Below are 21,318 nucleotides of genomic sequence, written 5' to 3'. Positions count from 1 at the left end.
AATGCAGGACTATATATATATATTTAAGCAGCCAACTATGTGCATATCTCTTCGTCCGAACAGGGTGCTGAGATTTGGGTCTAATAATAAGACTTTCTCTGAGAAATTGCCTCCGATTGGCAAAATATTTGATCACGTGATATTGAATTACCCCTGAGAAGCCAATACTTTATTCAGGGGATGGATTTGAGGATGGCGGGGGCTATTGCCCAAAGTGCTGAAGGGACGAGTATATTCTCTATCCAATTATCATCATTGGCCTAGTGCGCTTCATGATATACATACATACATAGTGTTGTACATGTCTGAGAGGGGTTATTCATCATCTGCATCCCACAACGCCCAACGCCTCAAAAAATGAGTCTACAGATCTAGATGCTTTGGCTCATACTTGTTTGCATTGCGTCGCAACGATTAATTGTAAATATCTAATGTGTATCATGCATGATAGTGAGCGAGGAAATAGCACAAACGAAAATTATCGTTTAGCGGGGGCAGCGGGAGAAGAGAGGCCTGGGGACGCAGCCGCTACAGTCGGGGTTGCCATGTACTCTGCGATTTTCCGTGTAACTTTCGCAAAGTATTGCGCAACAAAACCTTCACTGGTGCCCAGAGTAGCAATGAGTCAGCAGAGAGCTCCTCCCTTTTAAAGGGAAAACCAAACTAAGTAAAAGAAGAAAGAAAAGAAACGGGGCCAAACATACGTATAAAAACTATGATCCGAGCTATGGTCCGCAACCAGATTATGAGCCAGCTCATGGCAGAAGATGACCCACCAGTACACCAGCGCCTCCTCGCGACTCTCCGGCCCACCGTCCAGCATTCGCGACTGATGCAGCTGCTGGAAATAGAGGTAATTGCAGAAAATGCTACCCCGGCTGTTAAACGCAATGGTCCTACCAGCAGGGTCATAAAATATGCTGACGCTGTCTAACCGGAGCGAAAACACGCTAGCGCAATCTACCAATATTGACGCGAAAGCATTAAGGCCATCAGAATTTGCGGTTAGAAACGTAGAGCAATTGTCGACAGTTTTTGTCACGAATATCCGAATTCCGGAGGCGGAGTCGGCAGCAAATAAGAGGTCATGGCTGGGTCGCTCGTCGCAATATGATTTGGTCTCCATGACTTTATTTTGCTCGCCACAGCTGTAGAGTGTGGACGATCCATGCGGTCGACATGCTTGGATGGCAAACATCAGGTTTGATTGGAGTGTGTGGGGTGATGTCACGTTTTGAGGATTGGGATGTCGTGTCGAACCCGTTTCGTTAGTACTGTATGGCGGTGGAGGCGCGTCGGATGAAGAGGTAGGACGCTGTGCCCTATCGCGGAAACCTTGTAGGGCGGATTGTACCGGATTGTTTGATCGCGAGAGATCTTCCAATCCAAAGCGACGAGTGAGATCAGAGAAAAGCCCTCTTCCACTCTTTGGGCGGGATGATGTTGCTTCTGAAGATGCTGCGTCATGGCTAGACTTTCGGTCATGAGGTGGGGAAGAACTAGGAAAATCTCCAGGCATCGACTGCTGTTTGTGTTGATCTTGTTGCTGTTCAGATTGCTGGTGTTTCCTCCAAGCAACTTCGCTCTCTTGTATTTGTTTTAACTCTGCTTCTAGCTGCTGTTGACGCTTGGTCTCCGCCATCCTGGCTTCAGCAGCCTTCTGGCGTAGTATACGCTCGACATTATACCCTCGAGCACGTAGCTCGAGGAGATCGGTTTTGAGCAACATCTCCAGTGTGAGTGTTGAGTGTAATTTCGGCCTATTGAGAATGAGATGGACAAGTGCCTGACTCACTTGGTATAAATCTGCTCGACCAGCCGCTATCGATAATACCCAGCCGGCTCGGGTCTGCATCACAGCAGCGCTCCGTTGTTCAACATGTGAAGCATGGCGCCCCTTAAGGGACCGCCTCAAGGAGATAGACTGCACAACTTGAACGGACAGGTTTTTCTCCAGCCACTTGGTATCATGTTTGATCATCTCACGAGGCAAGTCATGGAGGAATAAACGAGACCGCTCGTAAATTTGCTTCTGCAATTTTACTGCAATGCGCTGATCGGGTGCCAGTGCGCCACATCGGGGTTGCTCCTCCACAAGCTCACTCAAGCATGGTGTGCCAAGGGCTACATACATATCTTCCAGCAGCTCCTCTTGCGGGGCCGCAAGGATATTTTGCTTAAACAAGCTAAAACTAGCATAGTCATCGACGATAATAGCATCACGAGCTTTTACAAGTTGCCATTCCTTAATGCCTTGCGTCTCGTCTTCATAAGTTTCATCATCGACATCTATCAATTGTTCGTTAGGTTTGCGAGAAGCAGTCGGTTTGGAAGGTAATTCTTTGCTCGCGAGTAGAAATGGTGCTGTCTTCATGTCCCTGAACAAATCTCTGTTCTTCTTCAACAAGTGAATGCTCTCAGCGACACTTCGCAGTAGATTCAAATATTTGTCAGGGCTTTGAAGCTTTGCGGATACTCTGGCTGGTTCCTTGACCAACATGCTCGCAACTTCAGCCTTGGTCGGTTCCCGCTTCGAGCCACACGCAAGAAGAAACAAGTTGGCTTCCTGTCCAAAGTCAACAAAATCAAAGATGTCTCCGTAGTCATCACTTTCGCCGAGATAGCAATCTCGTGGTGCAATATAAGTAACTGGTGAAGACTTCTCATTTGGAAAAAAACTGCTGGAATTTGACGTCTTCCGGGTTACGGGGACAATGCGTGCTTGACCAAGGCGCTCCGCTCGAGGTGAATTGATCTCTCCTAGACGTTTTGCAAAATATTCGAACAAAATCCTAGCTTCCTTTTTCGAGGACGGGGGCTTGCCAACAAGAATGTCAATACAGCCACTAAGTGACGGATGCTGGCTGACTCCAAATTTCGAGGCATGAGGGTGAAGCTCTCTTTTTAGGAGATCAAACCCGAATAAGGTAGCTCCATCATCGGTGAAACAATGTTTCGGTGTACTGAGCTTGGTTTGCCCTTCAACTGGAAGGAATGGCATGTTAACCGTGGATGCCTCAAAATTGACATATCCATTGGAAATATGGTTCGTTATATAATAGGTCATCGCCTTATCTCGGAGCTTGGCGTTGTCAGCCGAGGCTGCCCAGGCCATAAGTTGTAACACCTCCTTAGCTGATGGAAAGCTCTTGAGACCTAGGAGGGTTAGAAACCGTCCCTCGGAACTGCTTGGTGAATACCTTCCCGGCCAATAGAGTATTGGTAGCTCAAGAGCCCTTACTGATTCATCCGGCGCATAAAGCTCGCTAACTTTATATCGTATACCATCCATGTTGGCATTTCCATTGGTTACAGCGGTGCATATTCTCGCTTCTTTCAACTTCTGAATGTCTTCTGGTGGAATATCGTCTCGAACAGAAGTTAGGTACTTGATCAAATCAACGTGACTCCACTTCTTGCGGGCTGGGGTTCTGTCAGTGGGTACATCGTCATTGTTCAACAGCCGTTCGAAAATAACGTTAAGTTCAACTGTCTTCCGAACGCCCAAGGCCCCGAGGAATTTCTCCTTGACGTTGTTTAGGCCTGTGACCACAGGTAAATCATCAAATAACCTTACAGACGGGAAATATGTTTCAGGTGGCCTTTTCATCCCAGATTTTGTGGGGATGATCGTAATATTTCGTAGAAGACCAACGAGGGTACCTTGTGTAGCTACACCTAAGCTATCCCATTGTCTAGATAACACCGGGAGCACCTGGGCAGCAAATGAGGCTATTTGAGTAATATCTTGGTCCGAGCGAAGCAAGTCCCTATTCTTCGCATTTTCTACCAGCCACGTAATCCACGTAGAAACCTGCAATTCATTCCACCCTAAAGCCTCCAGGTGGTATTTTGGCAGATTTTTCGTGTACTTGAATGGCATGACCGACGGTGGCATTGGTAATTCCACGGGAATTTTATTCGGATTTAGGAAACTATTCACATCGCTAAGGACAATGACACGGGATGTAGTGGCGTCGAGCGGTTCGTCATTTGCTACTGCCACTCGCAGTAAAGACCGAACTGTCGAAAGATCGATTTCGCGGCTGGAAGCTTTCTTGGTCACCCACAACAAAAATTCTTCCAGTTGCTTTGGGGTAAGAGGACTCGACTCCAACTCTTTGATAATATCCGATACGGTGATGTCAGTGACAAGACCGAAATCTGTCAAGCGCTTCACAAAATCCTTTGCGCCTGCCATAAGCTCGTCTGGTATTACCGGTATAGAGTCCATGAAACTAAGGTCCTTGGGTGCAACTCGCACCTGGTGACACGGGAGGATTCCACAGGTGGATAATACCTCAATCATAGCATTTTTGCTGCAGGTCCAGAACGAATCTTCAATTACCTGGCCAACCTGCGATGTTGGAGTCGATTCACGGAAAACAAACTGGTTAAAAGTATGTACTGCCTCCGGTAATAGCAGAGCTATATCGTCCTTCCGAATCTTCGATCGGCCAAGAGGGCTTACTCCAGCCTGGATCCGGCTATTGAGGGACGACATTTCGGCAGAGAAGGCAATCCTACACACGATTCCTGCCGCTCTTAAGAGTTCTACGTTCCAAGTGCGAACCCATCGGGCATTGAGATCAATACTCTCTCTCTCAACAGTCGGGATCACCGATGGTGCAGAAATATGTGCATTTAAGCCAGTAGTCTGGTGTGTAGGAAAGCCAATAAAAATTCTCCCAGACTTTGAGGGTAGAACAGACGCAAAAATATCTGTATCCCTCGGGTTGTTGTTCTGTCCGGGTTTTCGTAAATCATATGATGCCGTTAGAACAGCAAGGGTCGTCGTCTTCGGTGGGGGTTTCTTTGTCGCTCGTTCAAGTTCGCGAGCAAATGACGGAACAACGGACGTTTTGATAGTCCCAGTGCTAATGTGAAATAATACCGATGATGTTTTCGTGGCAAGCAAGTTTTCCTTGGCTTCATTTTTGCTTGCTTTATCGGGGTTGGCTGTATTGGTAGAGTTGTTAGTCGAGGACGACCCAGTCAGGCGGGAAAAGAAGGATTTCAACGACGCTGTAGGATCATGATGTCTGGAGCTGTCGAAACGGGACGCATTGCTTGGGGTTTTCCACGACACTGCTTCCATCCATGTCGCATTCATTTGAGCAACTTCCTGTAGCACGCTGGATACTGTCATAAGCTCCTCATTAGTTTTGGTCTGAACATCTCTGGGTATCTCTATATTAACACTTGGTGCAACTTTCTTAGCTAGATGCGCCAGTTTCCAGCCGTCAAGCCAAAGCTCGACAGATTCCAACCCAACAAAGGTTAGAGCACTGGCGAGAAACTGGCACAAAGGCATAAGAGCGGGGACCGGCGATGTGGTATTTCTATAATCCAGAACGAAGTTCGTATTCGGGCTTGAATCAGCTTCCCCTAATTTTAGCCGACGGGTGAACAGGGCATTCTCCTTCCAGTAAAATGCAATAGCTTCCGAACCAGAGGATACAAAGGGCTCTTCGCAATCCGAAAAGACACTGTAAAACCCGACTCCAAACGCTCCTATCTTGGTTTCATCCGGATTCCCCTCGGCAATCCGCTTAAGCCGAGCCCAGTCGTTTGGAGAGAAGGGAGTTCCATTGTTGGTGAGTATCAAACGTTTGAGCGTGTGGTGAGATATCACATGTTTTAGAGAAGCCGACGGATCGGGCTCAGTCGGGGCCGGGACGCTCGTTGAAGGAAGAGTTTCGAACTTGATAGTAACGTTTGAGGCGCAGGCATCAGCTGCGTTTTGAAGTAGCTCACGGAGGACGGTCCTGTAGGAAACCAGTCTGTCAGCAGATCGCAAAAGAGAAAAAAGATAGGGCTAAGCATATAAGCTAGAGGTTATGCATACCATTCTCCAGAGTATCGAGCCAACACTTTATCTATGAGAGCGCGGGTGTTGACAGTTACAGCCTCTTCGTCGTTCCCAGAGCCCAAAGTCCGTGCCTTCAAGGCGTTAAAATCGATTGCCGACATGACGACGAAAGTGAGCGCGGGATTAAATCATAAAGAGTTGGAGGAAATCTTCAAGCATAGTTCTTGCATTAGCAAGCTCCAAATAGTTCAATATAACGGTGCACTCCGCGTTGAGTGAGAAGATAGTAAGGGTATATAGGCTCTGATATCAAGCTGTTTCTAGGCGGCCATATTATTATGACCTTGCTGTGGACGGCGACGGATGTTTGACTTATGGTGCAAGTAAGAGAGGAAAATCCCGAACGAAAGTGGCAAAGCAAGGAACTCCGCCTTGCACCGCTCCCAACCAGTCTATTATTTCAAAGCAGCCTCCAACCCGCGAAGTTGTTGTTGCTGTGTTAAAGAAACCGATACGAGTGTTGCGGAGCTGCGGAGTTGGTTTGTACAGCCCCCTATAGTTAACTACCTCACGTGACTGAAATACGGCAGGCCAGTATCACCAATCCCGCACTCTGTAAGCCGCAACGGGGAAAAATGAAAGCCGTGGCGTATAGTTATTATTTATATGGGTATGGTATGGGGATATAGGGGACTTCGTCTGTTTCGGAGATCTCGTTGCTCCTTGTGACTATTCATTCACCGACCCTAAAGCCCTCCACGTTTTATCCTCATCTTCTGCAAACTACAGTATTGCTCCGCACTATCTATGACTTCTAGGTCTCGCTCGTTGCGTGCATCTCGGAAAGCGGTCTTGTGCGCATCACGGACTGCCTCCTCCGCTCCTTATTCCAGATGTCAGCATGGCAGTTGACCCCCTTTCTCCTGTCGCACCGGCGCGCTTACGAGCTCTACTGCTACCGGTGGGAAAGATAAAGCGATCCAGGTTTTTAAATCTGGTCAAGCGCCTTCAAGCTCAAAATGTCGTGCGTTTGGGCGATGTTAGTCCTGATGGACGCCCCAATAGAAGTATGCGCAGTGGTTTAACGTGTTATTTTATTCTTGGAATCGTTGCGCTTATTCTTGCAAATTGCTAATCGCTGCCGTATATGCAGATTCATTCTCCCCAATGGCTTTTCCGACAGGCATGGTAGTTTACGACCTATCAATATCAGTCCCTCCGATTTCCCATCTTGACCTGTATCCGTTCGAAATATTCAGAGAGCCTCTTGCTATAATAGCTATTGCGGACGGAGCGGAGTTACCTAACGAGCCTACGGGGACAGAGCCATCCTCACAAGCTCAATCGAATGGCACCAAGGTTCGCAAATACCCCAGAGTAGAGGGTCTCAAGGGGCTCCAGCAGGAGTTAAATGCGCTCAAGGACAGCTATCCCAGATCCCTTGTTCAGCAGCTACTGATATTCGATTATGCCGGCGTGGAAAATCTTATTACGGGGCCTGATACCGTGGTATGGGTTCCGCGCCCTGAAGCTGCAAGATCAACGACGGTGAAGACGGTGATGTGTGACATAACTTCGCGACTACTTGGAGAACTATCTGGACTTGCCGAAAGAATGCAGGAATGGCCAACTGTTGAATCCCCGAAGGCCTCATCTTGGGGCCCGCGACGAACACCTGATGTTCGTCCAGCAGCCCCTAACAAGTTACAGCACAGAATGACTATGCCCGCGCAGATGCCAGGGGCTAACGGAACATTCATCAATGCCTCTGATACCAATTTTCAACCAGCTGAGCATGACTCTCCAACCACTTTTGATGAAATCACCCGATCCATTCAGCTTTCCAATCGTGTAACGTCTTCGATAAAGTCCTCCCCGAAGCCAGGTTCGAAGGAACACAGCCGTGAGAGAATGTCGGTACATGGACTCGGGTTTGTTGGTGCAAGTGAGAGAAGCAAGAACCGAGTCAAAGGCCGTTTGAATATAGTCATGGGTACCTTGTTTCTTCAGGCTGGTCGATGGCCTGATTCGCTTAAGGAACTGGCTGAAGGCGCAGCAATAGCGAGAGCAAACAGCGATTATATCTGGCATGCAAAAGCGCTCGAGTCGATATTGCAGTGCCTCCTAATGCTTGGATGGGCTGGGATGGACTTTAGGGTATGATTTTAGATTGCCGTGGAAATCTTCCTGTCGGAACAAAGTCGCAAAAACTAACAGTAACCACTTTTTTTCAGATTCCACAAATTTGTTATCCATCAGCAGATAAATTTTCAAAGTCCGTTTCTCAAACACCATCTATGAGCCTCACAGAACTCTACAACATCGGGCAATCAAATCCCGAAAGCCGCATCGTTTCACTTCAGAACCTAGCAAATCTCCTTCCTGATCTCTCAAATAATATCCTGCATCTTTATACTCGAGCAGCGAATATTACAGACGAGCCAGTCCCACAACTAGTATTTTCAGAAACCGTAATACGGCTCGCGCGTATCCTCGCTACGATTTATATTCGCGATGGCTCTCTTGACGATAATGCTCTAGGAAACATTGTCATGAATGATTTGTTGAAGTTTGTCCGTTCACCAGAACGCCCCCGAGGTGCCGTGTCACTGCGCAAGTCAGATATAGCAAGCTTTTTGTTCCGTGCTTTACCCCATTCGCTAGGCACCGATGTTCCAGTTACTGATTCCTCTCCGATTTTGGTTGGCATGGCATCCGTACTATCATCATTAGGTTTAGATCGGAAAAAGGCGTTTGTATTGCAACAACTATTTACTATTTTAATTCCAGGGTTGGTCCAGGCGCGAAAGATTGGAGCCGCGGAAGTCGGAATTCATCCGGCTGCGGGTTTATCAAGTCTCAACCATTCAGCTTTTGAAATAAATGCTTTGGATATCGGCCCCGAAAATATGGATGAGAGCGTTAGGATTTTGCTGGCTGTGGTGGGTACAACCTACGGTGTGCCGGGCACAATGATGTGCGACGACAAACAACAAGGCCTTTCCAGGCAAAACTCATCTACCACCCGCGATATTGTACCGGAGTACGACTCTGTCGATTCAATAGTTGACAGAGCATTTCGCCATTCGGCAATACATGGGTTCGGGGATCATTCTTTAAAAGTCGAAATTCTTAAGGCGTGCATTAATTTCTGCGAAGCGCTGCCTGACTTCCAAGGTGTTCTGCAATTTACAGTTGACCTCCTTCAAACAATCAAAGGCACTCTTATGCTTCCTCCGGACAGCTATCGCGGTCACCCTCTCTTGCCCATTCAGGATCAGGTGCGGCTGTTTAACAACGTGAAACGAACCGTTGCAGCAGCCAAGAAGCTTGGCGATTCTCACCTCGAAGCCGAATATTGGGATGATTTCCTGGTGCGCGGTGTAGAACTTGTCAATCTTTCTGATTTCAAAGAACCTGTCAGACGATCGAGAACGGACTTTGGCTTCGCCAACGTCGAGGAACGCCTGGAGAAAAAGAACCCGTTTATATACAGTGCTTTCTCGAAGACTACAACGAGACGCTCGGAGAATCTCCTGATCGCTGAAGAACAGGCAACTTTCAAAGTCACGCTACAAAACCCTTTCGAGTTCGATGTGGAAATTGAGAGGTTGCGCATAGATGGCACTGGCGTTTCTTTCGAAGCAGCAGCTACCTATGGACTCTGGCTTGCGCCATTCACAACTCAGGATTACTTTATTTCCGGCCTTGCAACCACTGAAGGCACGCTGGAAATAACGGGATGTACAGTCAAGGTCAAATTTTGCCGTGAAAGAAGGTTTCCTATATTCAAAAACTTCTGGAAACCGCAGAAGGAACAGAAGATAAAACGAACAGGGCTTGCTGCAAAGGAACCGTTTTCAGAACGTCCTTTATCATGGAGCTCAAATGCTTCGGGCAGCCGGTCAGGAGCTATTCAAAAAGGTCCGGAGCGGGATATTGTACACGCGAAAGTTATCAAAAAGCAGCCAACAGTAATCATCCAGTCAACATCACTGTCACAATCGGCCATCATGCTGCTGGAAGGGGAGACTAGATCATTTGATATTACGCTCCAGAACATATCGACCTGCCCGCTGGATTTCTTATCATTCAGCTTTGAGGACTCTACAACCCGCCAGCTCGAATCAGCTCTAACCAACAAAGAAAATCTGCCGACTGATATATACGAATTAGAGTTACGGCTCTCTACAAACCCAGCCTTGTCATGGCGGCGTGATAATCTCAGCCAGAGTCAACTCTCGATCGCTGCAGGAGAAACCGCAACTTTCACGATTGATGTATATGGAAAGCCAGGCCTTGATAATGCCCTGGTCAAGATTGACTATGCGCACGTTTGTACCTCGTTGTCGGATCTCCCCGAAACATTCTACTGCAGACAGATATCCTTACCGTTGACTGTCACGGTTAATACCAGTGTTGATGTCACAAGATGCGATGTTCTACCACTTACGGGTGATTTCGCATGGGCCAATAATAAGCTGCAGCATGGCGAAGATTCGCGCGCGGCAACTGGGGACAAGGAATCTATTAAATCAATGGAGCTCTCGTCGACACCTCGATCCATCACGCAACTCAGGGAAACGCAATTTTCACATACTTTATCCCGCCTCGATCTCGATTCCTGCGGGTTCGGCCATTGCGTCTTACTTCTAGATTTGCGTAATGCATGGCCAAACCCTCTAACCGTTTCTCTATTTGTAGACGAAAGGAGTTCGGATGACGTGACAAATACTGATAACCGACCGCGACAAGATATGATTGGCATCCATGAGGTATACGACGAACTCCAGCCGGGTCATGCTTCGCGGTTTGTTCTTGTCGTTCCCCGCGTTTACCTAGAGAATCCGGAGAAACCCATCCCATCTTTAAATGTGAGCAATAAGCGCCAATTTGTCGTCAGTGCGAATAAGCTCAGTTACGAGGCAGAATCGTCCGCGAGGGAAGTCTTTTGGTTCCGGGAAGAACTTCTCAAGCGCCTGCGCGGGTCGTGGAAAGACGAAACGACGGGTCGTGAAGGCGCAGTTGACCTGCGCGCCATCCGTCTGAATGCACGGATGGTCGACGCGCTCCGGGTTGAGAGTGTCGACGTCGCTTTCTCTCTACGCCCGTACGCATCAGGTATTGCTAGTGACGATAACACTAGCGAAACGGATAACGAGAGCGTCACCCAAATGGGCCACTCCAAATTCATCGTAAGAACAAACACCTTCCTCACCCTCTCCGCCACAATAATAAACCGGTCTTCCAAACCCATTCACCCGCTCCTCCGCCTCCAGCCTAGCCTACGCCATACGCCGCATGCCGTCGCCCTTGATCTCTCCAAGCGCCTCGCGTGGTCCGGGATGCTACAGCGCGCCCTCCCCATTCTCGAGCCATATCAAACCACCGAGGTAACGCTGGGTATCACAGCGCTGTGTCGTGGGGATTATGAGATCAGCGCCAGCGTGGAGGAGATCCGACGCTTGAAGCAGCACTCTGCTGCTCCAGGGGCTACTGTGGGCCAAGGACAAGAGGCTGCCGAGGACGTGAATGGTGATGTTGTTGCTGCTGCAGCGGCGGAGGACCCATATTTCGATAATTTCTTTATTACCAATACACCGAAGCACAGACGAATATGGCATTCACGCGTACCTTGTATGATATCTGCTCGCGATTGAACATAGGATAAATATATTTTTTAGCGGATTGATTGTCATCTTCTTTTTACTTTAAAGGCTGGGCTGGGTTTACTTCAAAAAAAAAAAAAAAAAAAAAAAAAAAAACAAATATATCCTTCGTTCAACTGTGGTTTAGTTTTACTCCTTCCCTGTCCGGCCTGGTCTTGTCTATTTTTTGTCTTTGCGTTCCATACCATACCGATATACACCGATGTTTTTGCGCCCTTTATTTACTTCGTCCATCAGATCTAGCGATGCTTCACAAGGGATTGATGTCCCCCGCACCCAAACCTTTGGATGGAAGCTTGCATATATAGTTACATAGCATAAAGCATCACTTTCCCTTCCCTGTTCGATTTATATGTGCTCGCAGGAATTTTTATCCGAACACTCCCAATTCGTGACGACGGACATGAATAACAACGGACTTTTATTTACCCTCTAGATGAGAGATGAACAAGATTATCACTTACTATATCATTTTCTCCTTTCTCTCCTCGTGGTATGGTATGTATTCACTCCGAACTCTACTCAAAAAATTATTCTTTATCTATCCCCTTTTTACTCCGTGCTCTAGAATAAGATTTCATGTCACATTTTACCCCTATACTATACCTACCACCCCTCTCTTTGCCCTAAATATTTCACTTCTATGTTTCCGCCGTCAAAGGTCTCCCGTTGATTGTTCAGTCGATCAAGTACGCAGTAGTATGCCCTATCCTACCCTACCGTCCAATAGAGCGTGTTAAAACGGTGTGCGTGTGTAGTTTACATCTCAACCAACAAAAGGCGCCAATCGTTCGTTTCTCCGAGTTTTCAGACCTTGGATAAAAGTCTGTTCTTATGTAGTTTTGCCCCCATCCCATCCCATCCCATCCCCATCCATCAGCCGCTTTGTTCCTCGCTATCCCGAATACGAACAAGAAATAAAAGATTTTTTTAACTTAGAAACCAAAAATGCCGAGGCTCAAGTTTTTCTTCTTCTTCTTCTTCCTCAACAGACATTTCTTTATTTTATCCTGCAGCATTCTGCAGCATTCCGAGACACGGTAAGAGTCAAACCACTTAGAAACACGATAATCAATAACCACGGCCGTCTTGTGTTACTCGAGGGTGTTCGGGATTTCGCCCAGACAGGCCTCCGAGCGGGCGGCGGACCCGAGCAGCGATGATGCTATTATATGCTAAATAAATAAATATGCATTGATAAATAATAAACCATAAAAACAAGCTCCCAGCGGGACCCCGATTTTACTTGATTTTATTTATAGAATTTTACTTTTTATCTTTTCTCTGCATATGATTTTCGATTTTTTTTTGCAATTTCATGTAAATACACAACCCCATATACCTTTAGAAACGGATGCTGTTATTACTTTATAAATAATACTGTCCCAATCGCATCTCATTACCTCCACCTTCGCAGTCTCCATTCGAGTGTGTATCCAACAGAAGAAACTGGATACAGATTGCCTACAGATATCCTTTCGTTCGCCATAGAACCCTCCTTGGTCAAATGGGCTATCTTTCCTCCCTCCTCCCCAGCGGAAAGGTTTCTTTCCACCATGCGCCCAAAGCCCTCCGCCTAGCCCTAAAACCTTCCCCCTCCTCCGCTCCCTCTTCTTCGTCCACATCAACAACAGCTCAAAAAGATAGAAAAGAAGATGAGCAAAACCAAGAACAGCCATACATCTCCCTCCCAGACCTCTGCAAAGCTTCCACCCCTCAAAAATGCCAATTAAACCCGCTCCTCTTCAACGGTCACCTCCAAACAGCCTACACAGTCGTCAAAATCGATGACGTCCCCGTCTACTACAAACGCTGGACCTTCCAGGCCAACAACGCAACCTACAGCGGCAGCTTCGATGTCGACTTCGTCGTCCCGCCCTACGAAACCTCGCTGGCCGAAGATACAAGCCTCGGCGCACAGGAGACCATAAACAAGACACCAAAGCATGCCGCTCCCCCTCCCCACCTCCTCCCGCCACGCACCTCCTTCTTCACACCGGAGGAATTCGCCGCCTTCCCCTCCGCTACAGATACAAAGCCTATGCTAGTGGTCCTGCACGGCTTATCCGGCGGTTCGCATGAGATATACCTGCGCCATGTGATCGCGCCACTGCTCAAGGCTGGCTGGGCCGCCTGCGTGCTGAATTTCCGCGGGTGCGCCAAGTCGCGTGTTACGAGTCCGATTCTGTATAATGCGCGAGCGACCTGGGATGTGCGCCAGCTGGTGGGGTGGGCGAGGGAGGCGTTTCCGCAGCGGAGGTTGTTTGGGATTGGGTTTTCCTTGGGGGCGAATATCTTGACGAATGTAAGTTTGTGTGTTCGTTCGTTGTGTTTTTCTTCTTCTTTGTGTGTGGTATTTTTATACCAAGTTCAAATTTTGGATGGAGGGGGGCATCTTCGTTTTTGAATTACGCTGACATCATTTTTTTTTTTTTTTTTTTTTTTTTTAACAGTATCTAGGTGAGGAGGGCGAATCCTGCGTGCTCTCAGCCGCAGTTATCTGTTCTAGCCCGTGGAACCTAGAGGTCACTTCGTTAGCGTTGCAGCGGTCATGGCTGGGGATGGAAGTGTACTCCAAGACTATGGGCAGAAATATGAAAAGACTTTTTGAGCAGTAAGCTTTATATCTTGCATAGTTATATGCCTCTCGCGGAGATTTTTCGTACAGGTGAACAAGGATATAAAAATTACTAAAAAATAAATTAAAAAATAGGCATGTCGACGAGATCTCCAAACATCCGCGTGTCAACGTTGAGCGAATTCGAAACATTACATATCTGCATGAATTCGATAGGTGTGTGTTGATTTTACTTGCTTTCATGGCTCCCCCGTAACACTCCTTAGATAAATATTTCTTGTCTATTATTATCTTCCATAGATATAAGATAGGCAGAGGAGGGGTAGAAAAAAAAAATCAACGCTCTGTTTGACCAAACGCAATTTGCTAAAGACATCTCAAACAGAGAACTCCAAGCACCAGTCTGGGGCTACCCTACAGAAACTGCCTACTACCGCGACGCCTCCTCCATCGACTCCATATTCGCCATAAAGGTTCCCTTCTTCGTCATCCAGGCGGAGGATGATCCGGTAGGTATAACATACACATGTTAAAAGCACACCTGGCCACCCCTATATTCACAACCGGAGTATTCTTCATTTGCTAACATGAAACCCCAACAGATCGCCGTAAACGAAGCGTTGCCATACAATGAGATCAAACGGACGCCGTATGGCGTCATGTGCACGACGTCCTGGGGCGGACATCTATCCTGGTTCGAATGCGGGGGTACTCGGTGGTTTACGAAGCCGGTATGTCCAAACCAGAAAGTAAACTACAGCTACATACATACATACATACATACATAGAGAACCTAACAATAATTACGTGGCAGATAACAACCTTCCTGTCCAAAATGGCCACGGAAATCGATCTGGACGCACCGCACAAGATCGAAGGTGACGATGCTCAGGAGAAAATTGAAGGGATCCACCACAAAGACGCTGATGGCGACCCTGGGTTGAATTTCGTTGCGATGCGTCGGAAGTTGGATATGCCGGTTGTGTCGTTTGTGAGTATGGGGAAGAGTACGGCGGTCGATTTGGGTAATTAATTTAAGCATTGGGCTGGATTAAGTTGCTGTTGCAGTTGGGTATATGTTCGGTCTGTATTATATAACGACGATATGTTTTCCCATATTATATATAGATTTAGAGAGATATTTTGATCAATAGAGAAGGCATTGAAAAGTATGATAAAATTCGTTCCAACACTGCTGTACATATCATAACGGGAAAAACATATTTTTAGAAACAACGCCAGTGCCCTATTCAAGCAATTCAGATCAGATAAAAGAAAAAAGTGAGAAAGAAAAAAGAACAAGGAAAATGGTATCATGACGAATATAATCCCTTCCAGTAAAAGACAATACTTTTCCATTTACTCCATGGTGCGCCTTCCATGCAGTTTACAACGCTATCCTTTCACGCGAATGATACCCGCTTCCGACTAGGTTTTGACGACTTCGTTTCTCCCGATGACGAGGACGATGATGTTTTCTTCCCATTATCCTTAGCCCCATCAGTACTCTGCCGCTTCTTCCGTCGGAGCGAATCTTTCACGCTTTCCTGTTTGTCGAGAAGACAAGTTAGAGCCACATATAGCACGGATATAAAACAGATGAGATAACGGGGGGAGTAGAAATAAGGAGGAGCGAAAGGATAAAACATACCAGCTTCTCCTTCTTCTCCATCTGCCTCGCTTCCGCCTCCTTCCTCCTCGCCTCACGGATCTCCTCCAGCTGTCTCGCCTTCATCATCTTCGACTCGATCTGGCCCTCCTTTTCTGCATTCACCATGGCTAGAATAGTCATCATACTCTCCTATAATATAACAAAAGAAAAAAGATTTTTTTTTTATCAGCCCAATTCCTTTCATATCTTTTCTTCAATCTACACTAATTGACCCATCCAAAAAATGAGAAAGAAAAAAAACAACATACCTGATCATCCACAAACACCTTCCCCTTCTTCATCCCCTTCGGCTTGGTCACGCCCACAGGCGTAATCATATTCAGCTGCGGCAGATCCAGCTCCTTCTCGGTGTATACGCGTCTCTTCCTTTTCTTCAGATTCTCTGGGGCGGTGCGCGGTTTGGCTTTTACTTCCTTGGGTGGGGGCCGGGAGACGGAGGACTTGGATTTGGGTTTGGAGACGCGGGAGCTGGAGGAGAGGGGTTTGGATTTGGATTTGGAGGCAGAGGAGGATTTGTTTGAGGCTTTGGAAGAGGAGCCTCTGTTGGGCGCCATTGTGAAAATGAGTGACGGATATATGCGGGGAGGATTGGAGGTGGTACTATGTGTATCGGGTTATGGATGGGTGGAAAGTGGGTGGATGGTTTGTAAGTGAGGACGATTTCCGATGAAGAACTGGCGAATTCCTAGGTTTCAGATAAAGTCGCAATTATCGTGTGTATTATACTTATTATATCCTCGAGAACAAGTCATTCCGCATCTTTGGTAGGAAAATATCTAGTAGTCAACGGTTTCTATTGAAGTCCGACCCACCCTACGAAAAAATTCATGGCAATATCTTTGGGAAAGGCGGTGAGACCCTCGCTAGCTTCGGACGTCCAAAGCGGGCGAACGTCAGTTGGCGGCAGATACGGAGCTTTCCAGGCAATAGTGACGCACTCACCACATCCATTGGACCTGCGATTCGCCCTCTGGTTCCTTCATAGACAACTACAGCCCATCATGGTGCTCAATCCCACTTATCTGGCGCAGCGGACGCGGTCCTGTATGTTTTATACCACCCCCGGACTACCTTGCCGCAGTCCACATCGTCCCGCACCCATCCACCCACCCTTGTCTCTAATCCAGAATCCAGCTAACGAAATGAAAATAGCTGTCAATTGGCAAGATGCACGAAAGAGAGTGTTGAAATCATACCGGGAATGGCTGCGGGCGGTAAGTGCAAGCTTCCTGGCGGTGCCTGGCGCCTGCTAGAGGGCCTGAATTCAACTGCACACCCCCTTCGAACCAATGCCGACATGGAAAAGATCGGAGTAATGGGTTGTATCGTGAAATTGCTAACCTATGCTGATATCCCACTCACTTTAGTCGCCTGAGATCCAAAATATGTACTCCCTTAATCTCCCCGTCTCCGCTATCCGCACAAAGATCCGCCAGGAATTCGAACGTCACCGATACGTGAACCAATTACCAGTCGTGGATGTATTGGTATCCAAGAGCAATATCGAGTACCAGGTACGATAATAGGAATGGTGGTTTTTGCTGCTTTAATGAAGGACCCTCGGAACGAAAGTTCCTGCTGCTACCCGGACACTGGTGTCGCGCCTAGAGCGAGGCATATTTTCCTCGTATCTTCTTATATCTCTAGCATTGTATAGCGATAGCTAATCGCCGAACCTGGTTAAAAATAAATATAGGAAACACTCAACTACTGGAAGCAACTCTCACACGTCATGAAATACTTCCGCGTCGAAGAAGACCCCACCGCAAAGCTGCCGAAGAACTTCATGTCTGGGTTCCTGGAGGTGAGTTTTACTCTGGGAGAAGGGATCGGTGCAGTACTCCTGTGGATAAGGCGATGTTTTCTAACGTGGTAATCCTTTAGGGTCGCAATTAATATAATTTTCCTTTACTTCTTTTATCTTTTCTTTCCCGTTGCTGGAGACCTCAAATAGATATGTGTATATATGTTACTTACTTGTTCGTCTACTTGATTTAAAGCCTTCATAGTTACGCGATTGACTCTTAACCATAATCGGGACTAGTTGGCTTGCCGGCTGGTGGCCAACAAATGGCACAGATAGCCATTTACCAAGGGAGCCGAAACGAAAGGAAAGAAAAAAGATACTCCGGATCTTGTTAATACCCCATCTACTTCTGTCAAACCCATTCATTTCGATTATAAATAAGAAATGGAAATACCGACGAAGCGACCCAAGACAAAGACCAATATGTAAAATGTAAAATAAAATTTGATAAATAAATAAAAACTCCATGCACCAGTTAAGCTGTGTTAAATACCATAAGAATCAAAATACCATCGAATATTTCCCTTTTCCTTTGGTTTTCCTACTTCCACTTCCTGTTTGCAGAAGAAATACAGGTGAGCAATAAACGAAAAAATAAATATGATCTCTCGTCTTAAATCATTGGCTCTGAATTTCTCCGAAGGCATTCTTTGCCTCCATGAAGGTCTCTGTTACCGTATCGCACAGATCCATGAGGTCATCAAAACCCTTTTCCAGGACTTCAAAGACGTTTGTCGTGTCTGTTTGGCTGGCTGTTAGTTTTTTTTTTTTTTTTTTTTTTGGGATACGTAGCCCCTATTTGTGGTAAATATGCCACATGCACAATGTAAACTGGGGATTAAGAAGGGAGGCAGAGATCGAGGTATACGTACCATATGTCTGGATGCGCAGGTTCATTTTAGCTTCTGAAGGATGTGGCATTGTGTATCCGCAGAATTCGACTTCGGGACTGTAGAACGGGTGAGGTTAGCAGGCTGAGACAGCAACTACCCTGTAATATCCTGTACGCGGATCAAAGGGCTGGTTCATTGCTTGTAGCTAATGAGACGTGAAAAATTGAACAAGGGATAAGAGATACGAGATGTGCGGTCCACATCTAGACACACGCCGTCCCTTGGAAGAAAGGGATATCGAGGCTCCCCCATGCATCCCTTGGTGACAAATTTCGCTGGAACGATTTACCCATGCTAGCTGCTACAAGCTGAAGGAATACTCACTTTTTCATAATCACGTATCTCAGTGCGTTTCCAAGGGTATGGTCTTCCTTATCGAACTGGAAAGAGGCAGCCGTCTCCGCAGCACCAGGTAACTGGAAGCAGGGTTAGCAAGAGGTCAAAAAAAAAAAAAAAAAAAAAAAAAAAAGTTTCCTGAGATAGAGTATAAATTATCAAAAGCATGGCAGATAAAACATAATCATGTAGCTACTTATTTTAAAATAAGAATAGTTGGAGAAAGCTCTGGCGTTCATTGCTCGCCTAGAGCGGCAGTGGGCATAGCTAAACCCTAACAAAATGTTTGAAAAAGGGGGCGACAACAGCTAATTACTCACAATGGTAATTCTCTGACCATCTAGTTCGATCGTATCTTCTTCGTCCTCAATTTGCTCTTGGTGCTGCGGCTCCTGCTCATGCGATTGCGGAGCAGCATCGGGCATAGATTCATCTTGGGAATGCGTGGAAGCTGGCATCTTGATGTTTGGATATTCGCTATAAATATATCGTATTTTACAGAAATTTGAGTAATTTAATGAATGTGAACCAAAGGGATTTCCGTCAGCTCGGTTCGAATTGTGCCCGGATAGATGATCGCGGTAGCCTCTAGTGCTAGCAAGTTGCGACTCCTCAGGTAACTAACTGTAGATTTGAATATATGACGTTGTATTTTTAGCTAAATTATGTAGAAATCATATCAAAAAAAATTTCCCGCTGGCCTGAACTGGAGATAAAAAGAATTTAAAGTTCAGATGCATCCTGTTTTGGGACTAGCGCCTGACACCTTACAATCGCAGCTTATCTTGACGACAGACATCGGCCAAGTAGCTATGATGTCATCACCAGCTCCCGCGCTCAACTCTCTCGAGAAGGCGTAAAGCTACTATATCCTAGTAGCAGCTAGAAAGTCAATTCGAAGTGTGAAAAATGTATCATACAAACATGGATAGTGCGAGGGTATTTAACGACGCCGAAGAAGAAATCCACCGAGTTTTCCATCCTGAGCATAGTCCATTCTATGGACCAGTGTTCCGCTACTTCCCAACTCAACTGGTTACATACAACCAACAAAGGGAATACTTTCAGCTGCAAGGCTGCGTTCCGTCCGCACCAGAGGCTCCACGGCCTGCTAATTCCACACTTGCTCTATATATTCATGGCGCATGCCATAACGAAGGGCGATCTGTTGCTCGGGCCGCTTATAGCGTTTTCTTCGGACCCAACTCCCGCTACAATACCTCCGAGCTCCTCGAGCCGACGATATCACAGACCAAGACCCGCGCTGAGATTGAGTCGCTTTCCAAGGCACTGCAGATAATAGGACACATCTCTGAGGAGAACATCAGCGTGCAGCATGTCAAGCTAGCAACGGATTCCGAATATCTTGTGAATGCCTTCGGTGTGCCGATGCACAAGAGGATGCATAAGAAGGAGCTCAGGCCTAACGGGGATAACTGCCAACACTATCAACTTCTAAAACACATGAGTGATGAGATGGATGACTTAGAATACATCAGTGGTGGAGGTATTACTTGTCAGATGTGGCATGTTCCACTACAGCTGAGCTTGCGAATTTGGCTCTGAACGGCGCGTGATCCGTCTGCAGGTGAGGAAAGTCGTGAGATTTGCTGTTTTTTCTCTGGTTGTAACTAAATATAAATATTGAAACTCGATCAAATTTTTCTCCCTTTGTTCTGCTTCCACACCCCTTCATTTTATTCATACTCTGCTTCAATTGGCAATTGACAACTGGTGCGGGTATGCAGAACCGGGCTGCCGCCGGCGGGTAAAATATCAGAGCTCCCTCCTGGAGATAACACTAGAAAATATATGAAAATATAGCTGATTCATATCCCGGTTTCATTCCCAGAACCACAATCCCAGGAAGAGTAAAGCAAGGCAGCAAGCCAGCAAGACGGTCGCAGTTGATAGATTATATCGACAAGGAACGCATACACGGACTCTTGTTTCAGTGGGGCTTTGCCCATGCTTGCGTAACTTTGCGTAAGCTGAGGAATTCAGGGGTTCCAGAAGCAAGTAAAGTGATAACTCAATCAGAGCGAACGTGTTTTCCCTGTCAAAAAGCGAACGATGTTAGGTCCTTGATGCGCAGCCAGGATTCCTAGGATCCTCGTATCTAGTTGATGTCTGTTCGTAATACACAAACTTAACCACCACATTTAAGGCTGCGCTTCTTTCCCATTGCGGGCTAGAAGACATGAGCCGAATCCGGTACCGGTTTATTGGTAAATGTTTGTGTTGACGAGCAGCCGCTGAGCTTAGAAACGACGTGAGGCCATTGGAGAACAGCCCATTTGATCACATATAGGGCCAAAGTGAACAGATACTCTTGAATCTTGCCCAGCTAAATTATGCTTCGAGATCGCGGCATGTCGAAAATAGTCTGGTATCCTTTTGTCTGGAAGTTGCTTTAGGGATTTGCTTGAAAATTTAACACCTAAATTCCTTCTATGGATGCTCTATGCTTATCGCAGTAGCAGGAAACTGTTCCCTTAATCGATGTAGTGATGAAATCACATTGCGTTGTATGTTGACCCGTCGCCCAAAA

At 46.7% G+C, this 21,318-nt stretch overlaps 6 protein-coding genes across 6 annotated transcripts; 3 read left to right on the top strand and 3 right to left on the bottom strand.

Moving 5' to 3' along the window:
* Positions 1 to 6: 6 nt before the first annotated feature.
* Positions 7 to 6,321, bottom strand: BDBG_07752 (HATPase_c domain-containing protein). The gene is made up of 3 exons (XM_031723238.1): positions 5,849 to 6,321; positions 705 to 5,768; positions 7 to 602 (listed from the first exon to the last, which is right to left on the bottom strand). The coding sequence occupies exons 1-3, from the start codon at positions 5,971 to 5,973 to the stop codon at positions 479 to 481; spliced, it is 5,313 nt and encodes a 1,770-aa protein (XP_031580364.1). The 5' UTR covers positions 5,974 to 6,321; the 3' UTR covers positions 7 to 478.
* On the top strand, positions 5,640 to 11,571 carry BDBG_07751 (hypercellular protein HypA). Its single transcript, XM_002621866.2, has 3 exons — positions 5,640 to 6,879; positions 6,966 to 7,969; positions 8,047 to 11,571. Exons 1-3 carry the CDS (start codon positions 6,714 to 6,716, stop codon positions 11,470 to 11,472), a joined length of 4,596 nt encoding a protein of 1,531 aa, XP_002621912.1. The 5' UTR covers positions 5,640 to 6,713; the 3' UTR covers positions 11,473 to 11,571.
* Positions 11,572 to 12,698: 1,127 nt separating this feature from the next.
* Positions 12,699 to 15,304, top strand: BDBG_07750 (hydrolase). Its single transcript, XM_002621865.2, has 6 exons — positions 12,699 to 13,786; positions 13,935 to 14,095; positions 14,195 to 14,275; positions 14,445 to 14,568; positions 14,662 to 14,790; positions 14,874 to 15,304. Exons 1-6 carry the CDS (start codon positions 12,989 to 12,991, stop codon positions 15,090 to 15,092), a joined length of 1,512 nt encoding a protein of 503 aa, XP_002621911.1. The 5' UTR covers positions 12,699 to 12,988; the 3' UTR covers positions 15,093 to 15,304.
* Positions 15,047 to 16,533, bottom strand: BDBG_07749 (66S preribosome component LOC1). The gene is made up of 3 exons (XM_002621864.2): positions 15,980 to 16,533; positions 15,711 to 15,860; positions 15,047 to 15,606 (listed from the first exon to the last, which is right to left on the bottom strand). Exons 1-3 carry the CDS (start codon positions 16,283 to 16,285, stop codon positions 15,463 to 15,465), a joined length of 600 nt encoding a protein of 199 aa, XP_002621910.1. The 5' UTR covers positions 16,286 to 16,533; the 3' UTR covers positions 15,047 to 15,462.
* On the top strand, positions 16,086 to 18,063 carry BDBG_07748 (NADH dehydrogenase (ubiquinone) 1 alpha subcomplex 6). The gene is made up of 5 exons (XM_002621863.2): positions 16,086 to 16,775; positions 16,884 to 16,945; positions 17,099 to 17,245; positions 17,428 to 17,535; positions 17,616 to 18,063. The coding sequence occupies exons 1-5, from the start codon at positions 16,559 to 16,561 to the stop codon at positions 17,625 to 17,627; spliced, it is 546 nt and encodes a 181-aa protein (XP_002621909.2). The 5' UTR covers positions 16,086 to 16,558; the 3' UTR covers positions 17,628 to 18,063.
* Positions 18,064 to 18,156: 93 nt separating this feature from the next.
* Positions 18,157 to 19,225, bottom strand: BDBG_07747 (DNA-directed RNA polymerase I and III subunit RPAC2; the record flags this gene model as incomplete). The annotated part of the gene is made up of 4 exons (XM_002621862.1): positions 18,157 to 18,278; positions 18,411 to 18,487; positions 18,756 to 18,847; positions 19,088 to 19,225. The coding sequence occupies 4 exons, from the start codon at positions 19,223 to 19,225 to the stop codon at positions 18,157 to 18,159; spliced, it is 429 nt and encodes a 142-aa protein (XP_002621908.1).
* Positions 19,226 to 21,318: the final 2,093 nt, after the last annotated feature.

The sequence above is a fragment of the Blastomyces gilchristii genome (genome assembly GCF_000003855.2).
Source record: "Blastomyces gilchristii SLH14081 genomic scaffold supercont1.20, whole genome shotgun sequence".
NCBI lineage: Eukaryota > Fungi > Ascomycota > Eurotiomycetes > Onygenales > Ajellomycetaceae > Blastomyces > Blastomyces gilchristii.
This window is presented reverse-complemented; position numbering and strand designations above follow the sequence as displayed.

Coding starts and splice junctions, on each gene's coding strand:
- BDBG_07752 (XM_031723238.1), bottom strand. CDS start 5,973: ATGTCGGCAATCGATTTTAACGCCTTGAAGGCACGGACTTTGGGCTCT. Junction 5,769..5,848: donor GCTCGATACTCTGGAGAATG/GTATGCATAACC, acceptor GGTTTCCTACAG/GACCGTCCTCCGTGAGCTAC. Junction 603..704: donor TCGGATCATAGTTTTTATAC/GTATGTTTGGCC, acceptor TCTGGGCACCAG/TGAAGGTTTTGTTGCGCAAT.
- BDBG_07751 (XM_002621866.2), top strand. CDS start 6,714: ATGGCAGTTGACCCCCTTTCTCCTGTCGCACCGGCGCGCTTACGAGCT. Junction 6,880..6,965: donor TGATGGACGCCCCAATAGAA/GTATGCGCAGTG, acceptor CCGTATATGCAG/ATTCATTCTCCCCAATGGCT. Junction 7,970..8,046: donor GGGCTGGGATGGACTTTAGG/GTATGATTTTAG, acceptor ACTTTTTTTCAG/ATTCCACAAATTTGTTATCC.
- BDBG_07750 (XM_002621865.2), top strand. CDS start 12,989: ATGGGCTATCTTTCCTCCCTCCTCCCCAGCGGAAAGGTTTCTTTCCAC. Junction 14,276..14,444: donor TATCTGCATGAATTCGATAG/GTGTGTGTTGAT, acceptor CATCTCAAACAG/AGAACTCCAAGCACCAGTCT. Junction 14,791..14,873: donor CTCGGTGGTTTACGAAGCCG/GTATGTCCAAAC, acceptor ATTACGTGGCAG/ATAACAACCTTCCTGTCCAA.
- BDBG_07749 (XM_002621864.2), bottom strand. CDS start 16,285: ATGGCGCCCAACAGAGGCTCCTCTTCCAAAGCCTCAAACAAATCCTCC. Junction 15,861..15,979: donor AGGTGTTTGTGGATGATCAG/GTATGTTGTTTT, acceptor GTTATATTATAG/GAGAGTATGATGACTATTCT. Junction 15,607..15,710: donor TGGAGAAGAAGGAGAAGCTG/GTATGTTTTATC, acceptor CTCGACAAACAG/GAAAGCGTGAAAGATTCGCT.
- BDBG_07748 (XM_002621863.2), top strand. CDS start 16,559: ATGGCAATATCTTTGGGAAAGGCGGTGAGACCCTCGCTAGCTTCGGAC. Junction 16,776..16,883: donor GGCGCAGCGGACGCGGTCCT/GTATGTTTTATA, acceptor AAATGAAAATAG/CTGTCAATTGGCAAGATGCA. Junction 17,246..17,427: donor AGAGCAATATCGAGTACCAG/GTACGATAATAG, acceptor AAATAAATATAG/GAAACACTCAACTACTGGAA.